Source organism: Lates calcarifer, linkage group LG20 (assembly GCF_001640805.2).
Source record: "Lates calcarifer isolate ASB-BC8 linkage group LG20, TLL_Latcal_v3, whole genome shotgun sequence".
Classification (NCBI taxonomy): domain Eukaryota; kingdom Metazoa; phylum Chordata; class Actinopteri; family Centropomidae; genus Lates; species Lates calcarifer.
Window position 1 is genome coordinate 3,495,447 of NC_066852.1, and position 19,705 is coordinate 3,515,151.

At 38.7% G+C, this 19,705-nt stretch overlaps 1 protein-coding gene across 1 annotated transcript; it reads right to left on the bottom strand.

The window, feature by feature from the left end:
* Positions 1–1,984: 1,984 nt before the first annotated feature.
* mpzl1l (myelin protein zero-like 1 like) lies at positions 1,985–19,365 on the bottom strand. Its single transcript, XM_018692183.2, has 6 exons — positions 19,202–19,365; positions 15,940–16,121; positions 11,682–11,892; positions 9,477–9,606; positions 6,941–7,046; positions 1,985–5,720 (listed from the first exon to the last, which is right to left on the bottom strand). The coding sequence occupies exons 1-6, from the start codon at positions 19,272–19,274 to the stop codon at positions 5,625–5,627; spliced, it is 798 nt and encodes a 265-aa protein (XP_018547699.1). The 5' UTR covers positions 19,275–19,365; the 3' UTR covers positions 1,985–5,624.
* Positions 19,366–19,705: the final 340 nt, after the last annotated feature.

Consider the following 19,705-nt stretch of genomic DNA (forward strand, 5'->3'; position numbering starts at 1 on the left):
TATTCAAAGAAAAGAAAAAGTGTATTAAATAGAAAGTTCTCAGCTCGGTGAGACTAAAACAGTCAGGAAACACATATATAATTGGCCAGGAATAAGTTTTATATAAAATTTGAACAGTGGATACAGAGGCGATATTATGTGTATAAAAAAATACATACAATAAAAGGAAAATAAATGAATCTTATCTTTTCTATTTTGAGCAGATGTTCAAGTTAGCTGATGAAATGTAAAAGGCACTAAATGTACAACATTCCAGTTTTAAGGACGTTAAACAGAGGCCAAAGTCATTTAGAGATGAACGAAAATAAAAAAAACTAAACCAAAAAAAAATAAAAAAATCACAGGGCATTTGTTTGTCTTTGATATGCAAGACATAGTGCAGATTTTACAACATAACATACCAAACAATTCTCAAATAACACACAACTATTTACCATCGAAAAAACACTAAGCACGCACTTTAAGACTCGTCATAAGCAGAGCGAGCACTGTGGCCCACCTTCGCTCGAAACAACTGTAAGACTCCCAACACACCAAACGTTGCACGTGAGCTCGTTTCAAATCGGAAATCTTTCATAATTTATAGTTTACATCACAATTTCTACAACAGCACTAAAACACGGCAACAAGTCACAAATAGGAGCAAAGTGACCAGCAGTAAAAAGGTTTGTCAGTATCATACAGGTTGTTTTTTTTCATTTTGATGAGTACGTTGAAATACATGCTAGCTAATAAAATAACAAACATAAAACAACAGAAAAAAGAGTCGAACATTAAAGGATGAAACACGCCTGGAAGACTACACAGTGCCTGCATTATCAGGTGTCGAAGCCACAGTCAAGTCAAAATGGACTGAATTAAGATTTTGTTTCGTACAGGAGATTTGTTAGGTTTATTTATAAGGAGTGTTCTGAGTTAACATTTTGTCGCCGCACGGAGAGAGTTTAGAATAGGTTAGAGAATAAATGAACTTAAATAACATTTTAGATGTGAGTAAAAAATGGAAAATGTCAGGAAAAATTTAGTGTCAGCAACACAAGACATTCATTGTCTCCAAAGGACCAACCATAAAAACAAACCCTCTCTATTTAGCTGTAAACAAAAATAAGTGATTTAAGTAGAGTAGTAGTTAATTAATATACAGTATTTGCCCGACAATTATTACTTCTCCTATAAAGACATATTTTATTTTACTACTTTTACTATGTTGTCTTTTATTTTTGTTGAGATTAATGCTAACACAGTCGCATGTTAAAGAAAAAGTTTGCATTAAAATGAAAACCTTGTTTTCGCTGCCCTCTAGTGGTTTAATGTCTTACTTCACTGCAGTGATGCAGAAGTGTACTCTGGGGTGTGACGGTACACTGTGACAACACCAAGGGGCGTGGTTACAAAGTGTGGTGCAACACACTTAAAAGTTTTACTGGTATCTAGTTTCTCTTTAACAGGACAGGAAAAAAACCCAGATTGTATCTTGGGAATGTTATCACTTTATTCCGAGAAGTAGATAGTGTCAAAAATTCCCAGAAGTTCAGACTTGGAATAACAAACAGGAGGTGGACCTGAATGTTTCTTCCCTCTTGTCTGCTCATAATTACAGCTTGAATGACACAACGTAAATACAACATCAACACGCATGTTTGACACTCTTGTTAAGGAATGTTAAGGCTGCATGATAACGTGATTAAAAAATTCTACAGGGATTTTCAGTATACTCTTTCTTTTTCATTTATCAGCCATCAACTTTTGCACATAATTGCTGATTATTTGCTTTGATTGTTTTTTCTTTGTTTAAGGACATTAATGGCGAGACAAACACATACTCCCTGTCGTGGTGGACATGAAGTCATTGTTGAAATGAAGAAGAAAAACATAGAAATTGGAAGTCAGTTGGAAATCAAAAGTAATTTCTGACAGTTCAAGGAGAAGTGTGTGTAAGAGTAAATCACAATCAAAACGACAATGTGTTAATGTGCAGGTGTCAGTTGTATGTGTGTGTGTGTGTGTGTGTGTGTGTGTGTGTGTGTGTGTGTGTGTGAACAGCACAGAGAGCAGAGGAGGTCTTAATGACCAGATGTCCATCACCTGCAGTAAGCTGGCCCTCACTCCCAGTCACACAGTACTGAGAGGTGGCTCAACCCGCCTCTGGAATTTGTGTTATTGATTAAAAAAGCAAAGCTGCTATCAATGAAATGAGGTGACTACCAGCACCAGGAGACTTTACTGAACACAGACATGTGTCATTTGTCTAGATGAAAGTGAAAAATGACCACAGGATGGCAGTTTAAAAACTGGCCTGGTTTGGCTGTTTTATGAACAGAGAGAGAGAGAGCCAGATAACATGGAGATTAATGGAGCAGGTGAGGGATCCTCTTGGTGATCAGAGGCTGCTACCTCAAAAACCGTGAATCCTCTGGCTTAGGGAGTTACACTGTGTGACAGAGCACAAAAATATCTACAATCCGAGGTATAAACTGTGTGTGAGAAGTGAAAGGTGTGGGCAGGAGAAGAGTTGAAGCACAAACATTTCTGAAAAAGTTGAAGGACTGTGCAATAGACAGTATACAAAAATTATAAATAGTACAAAAAGTTGTATACAAGCAGGAATGTCCTGAATGAGCTGAACATTTTGATACCTGAATGGCGATTATGGTGACAGACTTTTAGTCTTGTAAGGTACATATTGTGTGTAAACCCGCTGAAACTAGCAGACAAATCTACATTATCAGTGACATTCATGATATATTTTAAAAAAATACAATCAATACATCAAGGATAAGGACGGAATATTGTTGTGTCATATATTCTATCATGGATGTATTTTAAAATATTAGCCAATTTAATATGAACGTGGCACTGAAACAAACGTAGACTTTAAGCTCAAGAGACGACAGATTAATTTGGTGTTTTTTTTGTGCACACTGTAGACTGAACAAAGTTTAATTCAAGCCATTTTGATCTAACAGGTTCAACACTTCCTGCAGGCACTGTGTAAACACTTGGCATGTCTGGTGACAAATAATTAAGACTAAAAAAAAAAAAAGAGAGAGAAAAATATTACGCATGCCACCAACGTTCTAGACCTCTACAGCAAACTACTTTCCCCTCTCTGGAAAAACATCCACAGCCATACCACACTGGAATGAGTTACAGTAAACAGCACTATATCTTACATGAGCAAGAAATATATACAAATACTGGTCAACATAGAAATTTACTGCATTCGGAATCACAAGCTGAAGCTGAAGGCATTTTAGACTGGTTGCAAGACAAATATCATTCTCATAGGTAACCGCACCATTAACAAACAAAGTAATAAGACAGGATTTTGGCTTTTAAATGCTTCAAGACAAAAGAAAAGAATCATAAAAATTTGGAATGCATGTTAAAGCTTAAAAGCATCTGAAAAAGAACTTACCTAATATTACTGTTGATATTAGATATTTGGCCCATTAGTTTGAAAAAAAGAGCTTTACATAATACATAGATGAAAAAAGGATGGATATTTTCATAATAATGTTTGTTATGTTAGTAAATTGCATGCAAACAGTGTATTTAGCATTTCTTCTGTCCAACAAATAAGAGCTCCCATGTTTTCATAGGACACATTTCACCTCAGTTGAACATTTTGTTTTATTAACATGCATAATTCAAAATTACAAAACTAAAGCTGGAAAATAAACTGCCCAGGGACTTGCTACTATAGCAGCAAACCTTTTTTTTTTTTTTTTAACTATTTCAAATTATAACCAGGCAGAACACAAAACTCTCCCCAGGTTGCATTGTTCATCTGTCCATATGCAGTTTTTTAAAAGTTAAGATAAATGCAGATGCTTTAAAAAAAAACACAGGCAGAAATATAACATGTTCAACTGAGGTGAAAATCAAAAAGAAGGAGGCAGTGTCTTTAAAAAAAGGTACCATAACATCATGCCCAAACTTTACACAGAACTGAAGCATTCACAGTTAATACAACGTCAGACGGTTTTTCTTCTGTTTTACAACTAGTCGACAACGAGTACCAAATTCAGCTCGTAGATGTTATTATAACTGCATGCAAAGTTACTTGAAGGCAATGTAAAAATCTAACTCTACATTATTTGCCCCCCACAAAACAAAATCACTATGGAACTGCCCAAACGGTGGAGATGAACTGTTCACTGTTGCACCAGCTGTGAGTAAATTTAAACGTAGCTCAGTTAGAATGTCATAAAAATCAGGCTGTAACTGCACAAATGTTATCGCAATATGAAATTACACTGCAATGACATTTATACTGCGACATAATATTATATTGTGATATAAAAGGACAGCCATAGGTCAGTTGGAATGTCTTAAAAGTCAGGCTGCAATTGTACAAATTTTTCGCTATATGCAATTATACTGCAATAAAGTCTATACTGCGATAGAAAATTATAGCGTAATTAAATGATAACCACAGGTCAGTTAGAATATCTTAAAAGTCAGGCTGTAATTGTATAGAAACAGGTTTTACCCTAAATGTTACTAAGACTGGGCGATAAAATGAAAACGATAATTATCGCGATATAATCTTATATCGCAATATGATTAGTTCGGTTAAATTTTATTTAGGGCCCGAGCACTAGTGTGCGAAGCCTATTGTAATCATAAGAATTATTCTTGTGATGCTAAGATTGCATTTTTGAAGGCCTAAACATGCTCAAAAACAACTAAACTTTGCAAACGCATCACACCTGGCGAAAATCAACACCTGTTCTACTTGAATATTGCTGTCAATAAAATGTTAATTTCTGCATATACCTTTATTTGTGTTGCCGACTTAGTTATAAGTACAGCCATGGTAATTCTTTTTAGCGTTTTCAACATATATGAACAAGCAAACATTTGATCCCTATTGAAACAGGTCATATGGTCATAAAAATGACATTTAATTGACCTTTCATAATCATTTTCATAATTCAAATTAACAACTTCCTCCATATATCGCAGCTTCAAATCCTCAAGAAGTTATTCCTAATAAAGAGGGAAATACTAGCTTCTGAAGCTAAGGTTGTGACTACTTTTCTCACAGGAGAATATTATGTATTACTATTGTTGTTAAAATAAATGACTGAAAAGCTAATTTGGATGTTTTTTATATCACCTTTATTTGCAGGCACTGGATCAAACATTTGCTTGTTAAAATATGATTTTTTAAAAATGTGAACAATGTCCATGGGATGACCTTATTTTGAGCTGTTTTCAGATGGTGCAACAGCCTGCAGAACTTTTAGACACAAAGCTACAATGGTTAAAATAAAATACTTTTTTAACATGTGGAATGATATCTGTGAAGGTATTCTTATTTTTACTGTGATCCCTGTTTTTGGAGAACAATTCAAAGGCTGATGTGATGGAGTGTTGTAGTGTACATTAAAGTGTTTCTTTGTTTTTTTTGTCTTTACAATAAAGGTAAAGTACATGGAGACATTATCATGTAACAGCATCATGCTTTCAGGACAAAAGATGAAAAAAATAAAAAATAAAACTGCACCGATTATTTGTCCCTGTTGAAATAATCCCACCCTTCCCAAGAGCAGCTGATAGAGAGGTCTGATACTTTACTGTGTTTTACTTATTTCTTTTGGTCCCCCGGTTCCTCTTCAGTTTTTACGAATGTCAGCGTAGACCACTGGCTCCATCTTATGGAAGGAGTTTTTGCTGCCTGAGTGATCCAACTGGGCGTATATCACCGGGCCCTGGAGCACAACAAGAGAAGGCAGAGTGAGAAAGAAGTGTAGTCAGTAAAAAGACACAAATATGTTGAGATAAATCAGATCAAGAAACAAAGGACGGAGAAAAACCTTCATATTTGAAGAGGACTTTTTGCTTTCACTCTGCTACATATTTTTTCAACTCATCTTTGAAGGTTTGCTGCTAAATTATATATGATGATTAGCAAATTTGGTGTTTTTCCAATAGAACTTTTGAATGGCATATTCGTGAAATTTTACGTAATGAGTGACCTTCTGATGACAAAAAAACCTTCTCATGCACACAGGTGACTGAGGCAAATACAGCTGAAGCAATTAGTTTGTTAATCGATTAGTCGATGTACATAAAATATGTACGTATATTTATTTATATATGTGAAACAACCTACTCGTTGTGCATGTATCTTGAGATAATTCAGTGCTGTTTTGAAGGCAAAGGGTGGTCACAGCAAATATGAATCTGACTTAGGTTTTTAGGTTTACCAAAGTTAACCGATAAATGAATAAAAACTATTCATTGCATTAATTAGTGCCTAAAACTTTTTCACAGTACTGTAATCATATCAGACATTATCTGGTGTTGCCCTTTCACACATGCAGCAAACAGCAGGAGACTGTCTGGAGATGTTCCGTTTGGTTTAGGTGAGGAGCAGCACCTGCAGGTGGAACATGCAGGTAGACCAGCGCTGCAGGACAACACGCCCATGTGCTCACTGTGAATGCTCTGGACAATTACCTCCTCTGTTCAAACATCAACTCACTCTGACCTTAACTTTACACTAGGGAGCTGGAAGGATAAATGTCCAGTCTGGTCCAGACATTTGCATTCACACATACAGCTCCACCAGGTAATGTCTAGAAAAGTTCAGGTGTGCAGCACCTGTGAAAGCAACTCATGTGTCCTGGATTCCTGTTGTTTGATTTACTGTTTTATTTCTGGTACTTTTGCATCACTATCACTGTTTTCTATCTTCTTTTATTTTCACAATTTTATGCTGCTTTTTACTTTCTGCTGAAACACCTGGTTTTGATAACAACAATATACAAAAACCTGATTACATTTTAGGTATTTTACTTGAATTAATTCATTCATCTGAACCAAATGTTTAAGGTGCATTTAGATAAACAACAGGGCGACATAAATGCAACATTTTCCCAGTAAAATGGTGGCAGCCAGTGGATTTCTTTGGTCCCCCAGCTCCTACCTGTAGTGGACCCAGGGGAATGGTACTCTTGGAGCCCTCCAGACCAGACTCCACCTTCTTTCTCGGCTGCGGAGCCTGAGAGCTCATGCTTTCGAGGGATGTACATCTACAGTAGTTTAGGTTTACGGTTTGCCAGGGTGTCGAGCGATCATTGGTGCACAGTCAACGACAAATAATGGGACACAAGACAAAAATAAAACAGCAATGAGAGATGAGCACATGAAACACTAGATGCAAAGTGGCATGGCAGCTCCCAGAGGTTTGACAGAGATAATGAAAGCAGTGGCAGACCCTGGGAGGAGACTAGAGGTGCACCCATGGATATTAAAGTAATATCAAAACGGGCGCTGATGCACTCGGTCTCAAATCATAAGATGGAGCTGAGGTAAATTTGTCAGCAGGTTTTACATTATCAATAACACTTCAGAAATATCTGCATTTATGTATAAATGTATTTGTACTTTTTCCTATAATGTGGTTGGATCTTCATCTAAGTTACAATAATAAAGAAACTAACATATAAGTCACTGAATCGTTCTTTTCTATATTGAATACATCATTCAGACATTCACAGTGTAGGCTGGAAAAAGTATGAACTCTTCTGAATGAATTACTTCAACAAAAGTTAGTTGAACTCTGGAGTTAATAAAACTGGAGTTCAGTCAATAAAATCAGGCCTTGAAAAATGAGATCTTACAATCAAAAGCCTGAAAGGGTTCCAAAGTAACTGTTCTGTTGTGCCGTCCTGTCTACGAGGACGAATGGGATGTACTTTTCAGATAAAATATCCTCTATTTCTGTTCATTTCATCTGGCTGGATGATTATTAAAAAACGTGAGCTGTGCTTCAGGAAGGAACTTTTTTGGCAGCAGATATTTTTGCCAAACTTGGGAGAGGAGGCAGAATATTTTGTTTAAGACCCAGCTGTAAAATAACCTGTCATTTTGTAATGAAATGAAATGTTTCACCACTGCAACTGTATTTTTAGTGTCTTTTAAACACATGAGGGTTGTGCAAGACACTATAATAAAATAAACACATACATATTGATCTGTCCACAGTTACGGTCTGTAAATTGAAACGAGCACAGTGTAGTTGCAGCGCTACTGTTAATTCATTTATACTTGGATTGATACTTGCATCGGCCGCGATTTAAATTATTCAGTCAGTGCTTTGAAACTTAAAAACATGTCATCAGTGCACCTCTAGCAGAGACACGTTACAAACAGTACGTACAGTAAGAGAAGCTGAAACTAAACCTCAGCTACATGAGACTTAATAATGAAGCTGTGGCTAATCTGTCCTGTCATTTCAAGGTGACTGAACACATTTCATCAAAGAAGAAAAACAAAAGCCGGTGAGAGAGGTGTATTAATTTGACAGAAACAGCTGAGGGCGACAGTGTTTAGTTTTGGGTGTTAGTGGAAAAAGATGATGGACGATGACAGCATGCTGTTAGACTGACAACAAGCTAATTGATGATGTTAGTAGAAAGCGTGGTTGTGAAGTTGGTTGTGTTAACACACAGTGACGGAGGAAAGTGACTGGCACCAGTGCAAACAGCAAACCCCAAAGATCGCTTTGTTCCTCAGCTCACAGGCTCAAACCATCCACCAGCAGCCAAGAAGCATCTTAATGCGAATTTCAACATCTACGGCGGGTTGATGTTGAAATTATTCATAGTTCAATATGTGATTTATCTCATGGCTGGAGCACGTGAGGCAGACATGGAAAACTACATCTAGTTTCTAACAATGTCTTTAACAAACATGTTAATAATTAGTAATAACATCAGATCATCCAAACAGCCCAGAACAAACATAGCTTTTTGTCCACAGGTAAACACAGAGAGAGAGAGAGAGTGAACCCTGCTCCCATGCAGAGAGAGTTAGCGAGGTGTTAATAGTTTGATGATTAAACCTCTGAAGGGAAAACAAAGATTCAGATTCAAAACTCACCTTCAACAACAGTAAACATCTTTTCTACATGAGATTCAGCTGCTGAGCTGTCAGATAACAACACGGCTCTGATGTGGCACTATCACCTTCCTAATTTTATATTTTACATGTTATTGAAGAGATAAAATAACAATACCACTAATTAGACGGGTTAGTGTGTCATTTTTCAATAACCACGTGATTCTTTGAGCATTCATTTCACACATGTTCCTGGTAATGATCAAGTGGTGTAACTGCTTTTGAATTCATCTATTTAAATAGCTGAACATAATCAGTTTTACCTCTTTGACCTCTCACTGAAACATAAAATAAACTGGATCTAGTAACACAAAACTTGAGCTCACCTATCAGGCATTTATAAGAAGTACACAAACATTTGATAAATGGCCAATAAACAGACTATTTTGTGGTTGTATGTGGAAATTCTTTGAAACGATTAAAACGTCTCATGTGAAGACATTTTATATAAAAACAACTGTGTTTTGTCTGTTAATTATCTGTTCGCCTGCTGTCGTGTTACTGTGGCGGTGTTAACGTCGTCAACCTGCGACGGTGGGAACAAGTAGGACGACACTCACCCTTCATAATCGTGGCGGTTGTGGAGCACCCTCATGACGATGCAGGCACCTACAGCGATGAGGACGAGCACCAATAAAACACCACAAACCGCTCCAACTATGACGGTCGTGTTGCTCTGAGGAAGAGATTCTGGACAAAACCACAGACACAAAAACAACAACGTTGAAGCGTTGGTGTTAAAATATCGCGCTGGTTTTTCCAACAATAGGAACAATTACTGCTGTGGTGACGATGTAGCAGGTATTTTATGTGTTTAAAACCTTCTGTGTCTTTGTTTCCTTTTAAATTGTCCACGCATGGTGTCCTTTTCAATAAAAAATTCAGCTTTAAGTCTGACTTATCACGCTCTCAATATAACTTAAGTTAGATTGAGAATAACTAAAACCCAGAATACTCCAGAAAAGACACAGGTGCTTTTAAAAATTAGCAAATCTTTATAGGTAATCACTATACATATTATTATAGAACAGAAAGAGACTGTTTCACTGAACAGAAATAAAACATATTTGTGCCTTTTTTGTTTGTTTTGAATGTGTATATATTGTCTTGTCTATATCTTGTTTGATTGATCTTCTTCTATCTCTGTTGCTGCTGTAACAAAGTAAATTTTGCCGCTGTGGGACTAATAAAACGGATCATCTTGCTCCCTATCTGTTCTTAACATGTTCTACTCTCCTTAAATCTTTGTTTATAATTTTTGTAACCTTGAAACGCTGCACCACCTTGGTCAGGTCTTGACAAAGAGAGTTAATCTCCAGGGACCTCCTGGTTGAATAAAGGTTAGAAATAAAGCCCCACAACAGTTTGGTTGTTTGGTTTGCCTCTACAAGCTGTATAAATATATAACATCATAATAATCACATAAAAGCTTAAAGTTCCTGGTCAGGTATGAAACATCCTCCCCCCTCTAAATTACAATCCACAGCTGGGAGTGTCACTGATACCCGACCATCCGGCAGTAACAACAGCGCTGTGTGTTTAGGAAAAACACAAAAGGAGCTTCTCTGTGAGAGTTTTAAAGAAAACAAAGAGCCATAGTCAAACATATTTTCACAAACGCACTCTATTTTAACACAGCACTGATTTCTAGACATAAAGGGGTTGATACAGAACTCCCACCTGCAGGGTGGAGCAACGAGTGGCAAGAAAAAAATGGGTGACAAGCTGTCGCATGCAGCGAGAGGGCTTCATGTAACTGAAAACTGAAAACAGGAATGTACCTGTGTGACTTTACTGAGCTGGAACAGCTTTTATATTATGGCTAGACCAGGTCTCACAGGGCAGGTGTTGGGATATTTAATGTCCTACTGGCTGGAAGATGTGGATTAACATCTAATAACCAGGTACTTATGATACAGGAGTCTCAAAATTGAGATGGTAATAATACAGCAACATTTAGGCTCAGCTAAAGATGCTTGTATTATTTGTGCTTTTGTAAACTAAATGTGAGGCTTTTTAAAGTCCCTTTAAGGCCATTTTTAAGGGAATTTAATTGACATGTCAAGACCTGCATCACAAAATCCCTGTGTCCCAAACCAGAATAAAATAAAAACCTGCTGCTATGTTGTGATCTGCTGCTTTTTATCCACTGCTTTCTCTCAAATTTATCATTCAGCTTCAGGCGATGTGTGTCTGTCATTTTACACGCCTGATGATCCAGGTTTAGAGATGACTTAACTCAGATTTAAAGGAGGTTTAATGGTAATCCTGTCTGGGTTACAACTAGATTTAAAGCTGCCGGTGTGGCTTTTTATTCCAAGGTTTGTAATTTGTTAATTATAATCAAATGTAATTGACTGGACGGCTGCCATTTTGGACACAGTGTGTGGGTTGCAGCACTTAGGATTATTGAAAACCTGGATTAAGCTTCATGGTTTATCTTAAAATGCTGCTGCATCGTGGGAAAAGCTCTCTCTTTGCCTGGAAACAGAGCAGATTCATCACAATGAGGCAGACTGCTCTATACAGTGTTGTCAGCAACCGTCCAATCAGCACGTCTGTATGCTGTGTGTGCAGAGAGTCAGTGAGTGGGTGAACACAGCTGACAAGAGTCTGGTCAAGGCCACAGTCCTGCTCAGACAATACCAAGAAGCAGGTGTGTTTAAAAAGGCACCTTAGTATTTACTCTGTTTCTTACTCCTCAAAACTCATCGTGGAAAAAACACAATAAATAAATCTAACATCAGCAAAATCTGAGCATTCACCTTTCACAACAACCCTGAGCTCCGTTCGAGCCGGAGTTCCTGACACGTCCGGCGGGTTCTTCACGTCACAGAAGAAGGTGCCGTTGTCGCTGAACTGAGCCGGACTCAGCTGTATCGACACGTCTCTCTTGTTGATGTCCCCGATAAAGTGCACTCTCTCTTTGAACTCGTTTGTTACCGGGAATCCTGTCCCTTGTGAAAAATAGAAAATCTAGGGACGGGGGGAAAGGGAAGGAAAATCAGGTTAAAATTGACACTGGAAAACTTTTTAAATGAAACTCCAAACTAAAGAAACATTCGTTCATATTCACAATTTGATTGCAAAATAAGTTGCAATCTCTTCTGTGACAGAGATCGCAGATCAAATTACATAACACCATCACACGACCATACACATTAAAACAGTAATAAATATCATCAGAAACAGAAACGTCTAGGGGTGTAACAATTCTGAAACAGAGTATGAAGCCCTGATACAAACTTCCACAATCTCATATCATTAATAGAACGGTGCAACCCTGGAGTTAGCATCTCCCTGGTTCCCTCGACAAAAAGCTAATGGGATTTTTTCATTGGTTTTTAGATTATTGCAGAAAATAAACTGTGACCAACAAAAGCTTGTGATACTTAAACATTTAGTTCAGATGAACATGTTCTGATGTCACCAGAAGTAAAAAGCTAATGTTAGGCTATAAACCAACTACACCACGGTCACATGACGTCAACGTCTCCACCACTAAATTTCCAACCTGTCATTTCATTTAGCTCTGAGCTCTTCTACAAAAGCCTTTCTTCTTAGAAAGTTTTTCGATTTAAAGTTAGGCCAAGCTGTTTATTTTGTAAATATTACACATTACACCTGTTTTACTGCCTGTGTCACCTGACTTTTTTGGTCCAATCACGATCACATGATAATAAAACTTAGGCTAGTTTCATTAGCACAGGATGAACAATAACCCTGAAACCTCAGGGCACATTCAAGACAGCAGCGTGGGAACATTTTGGTAATCCACCGCCACCACAACAGCAAACCAGAATCACCACTTTGTGGTTGCACAACTCCGCCGACTACTCCACTTATAGTTAATTAGTGTGTGAAATCTTGAGTTGTGGCCAAATGTGAGGAAATTCCCTCCAGGTATTCCTAAGATATCGCATCAAGAAGACCAAAACATGTCTTGTGGGGTCACAGTGACCTTGACATTTGATCATCTTTACACCTGTGCTTTCCCTGCACACCTGTGCTACGTCAAAATGTCTCCTGTGAAAAGGCCTGAGGCTGCATGACACACCAACAGCAAGCAACCGCTCTATATGAGCAACACTGAGATCATCAAAGCAAGTTGCTGAAAATCAGAGGATCTACACGTTTGGTGTTTTCTCTGCCTCCTCCCAAACATCTGTGGAATTGTTTTGATGTTTCCTCGCTTCCAAAACTCAACACACACCGACATTATCGACAGCTGTTGTTACAAAACAAGCACAAAGTCAAGGAAATTCAAGCAAAGGCCGTCTCTGCTGCTCACACCTCGCAGAGTCACAGCATAATATCAGATTAACACGGCTGATTTTTCATTTTGCCGTGATAAAAAAAATAAATCAATGTCACAATTTCGTCCCACTTCTTGGAGCTGGTTCAACACAGCGCTGCTCTACACAGCATCCTCACACACACACCTACTGCTGCTGAGTGAGTGCCACAGTTAAAAATAACAACATTTTGATTGAAGTATCCACAACACAGATCTGGCTCCAGTTCACACACACAGAGACAGAAGCCAAAAGAGTTTTTGTGACGCCGTGGCCTCGTTACTGTAAGCAGTGTCAGCTGCGTACACACAGCTCTGTAAACGAAGAGCTGATTTCTATTGAAATCATTTGCTTCCCACAGTCTGATGATTAGAACTTTACTCAGAAAAATGATTCAATATCACTTTCACATCACAGTAACAGGGAGAATACTGAGAGTGAAACTGTCTTATTCATGTTCCTAATATTAAACAGAACTACTACATGATGCTCCAGGTATCTCTTCAACTATGTCCTGCATTACAGCGTCCAATATGCTGCCTTTTATGACCTTTTTGGACATTTTTTAAATAATAAAAAACAGACAACACATGCACATGACACCACTAATACCACTGCAGCAAGGGAAGTCATATCCAGAAGTCCAGAAATAGTCCAAAGCTGCCAGTCCACAGCTGTATCAGGAAAACACGTGACCGTCCCTTCCTCCAGGAGCTCAACAAGAATAAAATGCTCATTTTCAAATAGTAATTCTGCATGAAAACGAGTTGCATCCACATGATTTGCATTTCCCCGTCGTTTCTGCAGTGACGTTTGTCCACCTGAACAGCTCAGAAAACAGCTGAAGCTCTTCTTCTTCGTCAGCTGTTCAGTTGGCAAACAATGAAACCGTGGATCGCCAGCCAACATCTGGTCTGGAGCGAGACAGGCGCAGTGAGGCCGACCGAATCGTTATTTCATGGTCGTAACGCTGCCTTGACAAAATCGACACACATATGGATGAATGACCACATCTGTGCCGTTCATTTAAAATGTGTGATCACAGAAAAAGTTGGAGACACGAAGTTGTCTTCTTAACTTCACTGACATTAACGTTACTTTGCAGAGCGACAGACTGACCCACCGTCTCCTCCTGCTCTCTACGATCAACTATAGAGTTTGAATCTTCTGTGTCTGCTTTCTACGGTGGCTGAGAGGGCTCAACACACTGCAGCTTAACAAAACACACCGCACAAAAAGCCTAACCCACCTGGACATGCTTTCTGTGTTCCTCTGTGCTACTTTCAGTGTGTTTCTATATTCAGTTGTGTTGTGTGTATTTGCAGTGCATGTGTTGTCAAATTAATGGCAGTGTTTTCTTCCTTTGCTTGTGTTTTGTCCATTAGAATGTGTTTTATAAAGCTGCAGTGCATTGAGCTCTCTGGGCCTCCGTAGTTCTTAGGCAACTGAACTCAAACAGTGATTTAATCTCATAAAACGTCTCATAAATACAACCTGTTAACCAGCAGTTATTCACTACTTCCTGCTGACATTTGGAGTCACAAAATCACGACAAACCAACATCTATATTCACGTTAAAATGATCACAGAGAAAGGAAGTCCTTGTTAACATTGCTGCCACACAGCCCTCGTCGCTCAGCGGGCAGCTGCTGTCATTGTCTGCAAATCCACAGTTTCCTGAACACACACTGAAAACACCAAGCTGGCATTTTTCAAGATTTACACACTGTGGAAGCCATTTGGAGAAGTTCAGATTTTGGGGGAGAGAGATGCTGTTTTAGTCTGAACCAGGGTGAAAAATACACATTTAAATTTAACCGGCTAAGTGTTGAGTGTGTTGTTGCACGTGTATCGCTGTAAATTAAAAACCCTACAGCTATGTCATTGTGTTTGCAGCAGACAGGTAGAGGCCATCACCCAGACTGACTGATCTGTAAACAAAAAGGAGTAGGTGCTGTGGATGGGACATGATCCGCAGGCCTCCTCCCTGCCCCGCAGACTCCCAACACAGCGGGCTTTACTCTCTACGACAGACTGTTTACATTTTGCTGCACTGAAAAAAAAAAGAAAACTAACTAAGGTCAGTTAAATGTGAATCTTTGAGAGCATCTAGCACTTTTCCAGGCACTCAAGTGTTTCTATTATTTATTTTGGCTGAAGCTAAGACAGCTTTATCCCTGGATATTAATGTTAATCGTTTGAAAACGACATCTGTGATTATCGCCAGCTTCCAGAAAAAATCAATATACTTGCTGTGAGTGGGTGACCTGAATATAAACACACTACAGTATATGGAAATTCTGTAGCTCTCATCTGAAACTCGGTGTTTACACGGAGCGCTGTGTTGTCAGTTTGCCACAAGAATAATAAACAGGGATCCCAGAACACGCCATGGGATAATATTATGATGCTCCAGCATGATAGAGACACAAAGTAAACATATGAAAGTAAACAAATATACAAATATACAGAAATACAGTGACATGAGGTGGAAGCAGGAGTAAGAAGAAAAAAGTGATACTGTATAAATAAATGCCTGGCAGGGAGATTGTTTTAAAAAATTCAACTGTATATTGAAACCATGTCATCACAACAAGCCTAAACCCCGAGGAACGGCTGACGCTTTTCTTCACGTGTCAGCGCAGATAAAACAATCAGAAGGAAAACATCCTGGAGCTGTGGGAAACCTTCTCGGAGCGGATACGGCGGACCAGCGGCGAGGACTTACCGTGTACGGAGCTTTGGAGAACTGATTGTCGGGCTGACTCGACTGAAAACTCCAGGTCACCGAGGTTAAGCTGCTGACCACTTCGCTCGACTTGAAGGTGCATCGGAGGACTCCCGTGGTGCCGTTCTGCATCATCACCTCAGGGTTGGCGTATATGTCGATCGCCGACGACGGTTTTGTGACTGGAATAAAAACAAGTTTCCTGCATGAGTTACAATTCTGAGTGGTGCAGTAGGGTGGAGAAAAACTTACAACAGAATGCAATACGATACAAGTGTAAATGTAGTCTCATCATATTAATAACAGCCCCCTGGGTGTGTTGTGCTGAGGCCTCGAAATACGACCCAGGACGTCCAGTTTGACAGATTAAGGCATTTAAGGCTAATCAGACACCGAAACACAGAACAATAGTTCATCTCAGGAAGTCAAAGTCAAACCAGAACGTCTGGATTTTGTTGCAGAAAAAAGATCCACTGACATTTGTAAATATTCTTTAAACTAAGAATCCAGGGTCTTTCTTAGCAGGACAACGTGCAGCTCACTTCAAAGGTCTAGACAGGGAGGGCAGTTGTTAAAAAAGTGATCTAGTATCACTGTTCGTGTTTTTTTAGTTGGTATATTAAGTCCTAGGGATTTGCAGACTAAACACCAGGTGACATTTAGAAAAACTCCATCCATGAAAATGAAAAAGAAACTTGTCAAATATTCAGTCTAATGCAAAATGTAAGCACATTTCTGCTTTAAAAAATGTACTTTGGTGAACAACGGATCAGAATTGTTCTATGAAATGTTTTTTCACTATTTTTGCCTGAAAAATGACCAAAACAAATAATCAATTATCAAAACAGTTACACTTTTTCTGCCAATTACATAATGAATGAAACGTTTCAGCTTTAATAAACAGATCTCTGTCACTCTGTCATGAAAGTATGAAGAATAAAAGGTGGACGAGTGTAAAATCTGTCTGCACGAGTTAATAAATCATATCCTTGAATTTTGAACATATGCCGTGATTTACTGAGAACTGCCCTGACATTCAGTCACTCCAATAAAAAACCTTGAGTCATTTTAACAGTGAGAACTGTGGTTACTGTGACTCAGTGTGGAGGCTCCTGCAAATTACTGATTTATTCCCTAAAAGTGAATATGTTTATCACATTTGCTCCAGTTGTCCTCGTCCCTTCTAGGTTTTCTTTTTGGTTTTTTTTAGTAATAATTGTTTGCTCTTTGCTCTCCGAGTGTGTGCTAAATACATACACCATTGTGAGGAGCGGTGCTAAATAAACAGTGGAGGTCAGATCATGGACAATCTGAGACGTGGATATATTTAGGGCTTTGTCTGGTTAACAAAAAACAATGTGTGTTATATTTAACGTCTTCTAAACAACTTTAATTTGTTAGAAATTAGCCATTTCTGTTCTCTGAATATGAATATACAGATTATTAATTCAAGTGTGTGAAAAACTTCCTAAAAACATTATATTCCTGACAAGTTTGTTGCAGAATTATTGCTTTTGATTGTATTAAACTGTGTGTTCAAGTTACTGTGTCCACCCACTGGAAGAAGTGACTACAACAGAATAGCCATCATTTTCTTTACCGATTTCTCCACTGATAATTTTCAAGGTAATGTCTGACCAACAGTTAAAAAAACCCAAAACTATTCATTATTATGTAAGAAAAGCGTCAACTTCTCACATTTAAGACGCACTAGACCAGCAAATGTTTGGCTTTTTGTGCATTAAAAAGGACTAAAATTCTTATTTATTATATGAGGAATGTGTTTGTAAAGTAACTGCACAGCTTATTGATTAATAACTTGTCAAGGACGGCTCTGAATGACAAATGTTTAACAGCACAAGAGGATCTAACAGACTGAACAGGCCCTTCTCCTCTGAAACCTGACTTTGCCTGATAAACAGTGACAGACATGTAGACTCCAGCTAACAGAAAATGACAGTGGCCAGTAATGGAGATAATTTCACAATATAAAAACAGAAGGAAGCGTCTGTCATGATCCATTTCCTTCCAGTCAGATCTTAACAGTCTGAGATTTGAAGCAGAACCCTCCTCTCCAAAGCTTCAGGATATCACTGTTCATTATTTTAAAAAATTCTGCATCATTCAGGAAAGCTGTGTGTGCTGTTTTGCTATTTTTAAATAAAGCGTTACTTCTTCAATTACAAGATACCTCCTCAGTAGATGAGTTATATGGTCTTAGTGTGTTTTAGCAATAACGTTAGTGGCAGCAGCAGCAGCACGAAGTTCAAAGAGGAAATATCAAAATGAATCTGGTTATTTTAAGACGATTTCTGGTCGAAAATCACATGCATGTACTTGTGTCGCTACTTTGATCCTTGAGTGCATAATTGTATTTGATGGTAACTTAACAATCTGGGTCAGGAGAGGGTTCGCCAACAAGGAAATGACATGTTATCTTTAGGTTTTTTTGGACGCTAAGCTAGTCAAGGTAGGAAGTCTGGTGGCTTCCTACAGAGCTGATGCGTTGGCACCGTTTAACAGCCACCGTGTGTGTGTGTGTGTGTAAAACACAGTCACAAGATACATTATGCTGTTTATTGCTGTGAATAGTGTTAAACTGGTGCGCTAATTAGCTTTGTAAACGACTATCCCCCCCCGGGCGACACGTAGATCTCGTGAGGTCTCACGCCTAACGAAACCGTGATTGAAAAACCTGGCACTTTACCGTCGATTTGTTTGTCGTCCGAGGCAGCTGCGTGATGGCACACATTTGGCAACATTTTCTGTACTACTAGAAAATATTCTTCAAATCGGCATACATTCAACACACCCAGTGATCCGTGTTTCAGCTGTATGTTAACGTGTACCAGCTGGGTAGGCTCCCTTCTTCCACGGTAGGTCCCACCATCCTCTCCAGCAGAACGACACTAACAAGGGCGGCAGCCACCACTCTGTACCAAATCTTATTCAGATTTTAGTCGATTTAACTACCCCTTAATAAACTACCTCTAACATCATGAGAGTGTGTGTACAAGGAGGGACTAGCAAGAAAAAACGTTGAAGGTCGTGTTGAATCTCGCCTGTAGCTATAACGTTGAACAAAGGTACATTAATTAGTGAGATTGTGAATAGGGGTTAGGGGTGTAGTTAGGTGTCTCCCGTACATGAGATGTAAGATAACATCGCTAGCTAGCTAACCTGATATCCCACCTAAAATAATGAGCTCGAAATCAAACATTTCCAAATTGAAATTTAACCCAGTGCGGGCTTCTGCACTCACCTAATACAACACATAGCGTAAATCCAGTCAGTAAAACACGCTTGCAGACGGTATTTGACCATTTTGGCTCCATTATGTTGTTGTAAACAGGAGTAGTTCCTCTGCTTTTTTTCCACCCTCTATCGTCTCTGTCGTTTCTTCTTCGTGGGATAATTACAGCGGCGGCTACACGGTTCTGAGTGCCACTGCTGCCCCCTACGGGTTTACAAGCGCACTGTGCACACTCTGACCCGGGCTACCGTGCACAGGGGGGCAGGGGTCAGAGAGGGCCTGGGCTAGAGCCTTAGTATGAAGTGACTGTAAAGATTTCTTGTTGGAAAATTAAACAAAGATAGACATAACTAATAAAAAACAGACAAACACAACCAAAAAATGCAAAAATGACCAAAAAGAGACACAAAATGAGTTAAAATAGATGCAAAACAACCATGAAGAGACAAAAAACAAGTTCAAAGCAATGTAACACAACCAGAAAGAAATACAAAATGAGCATGACTTGATGTA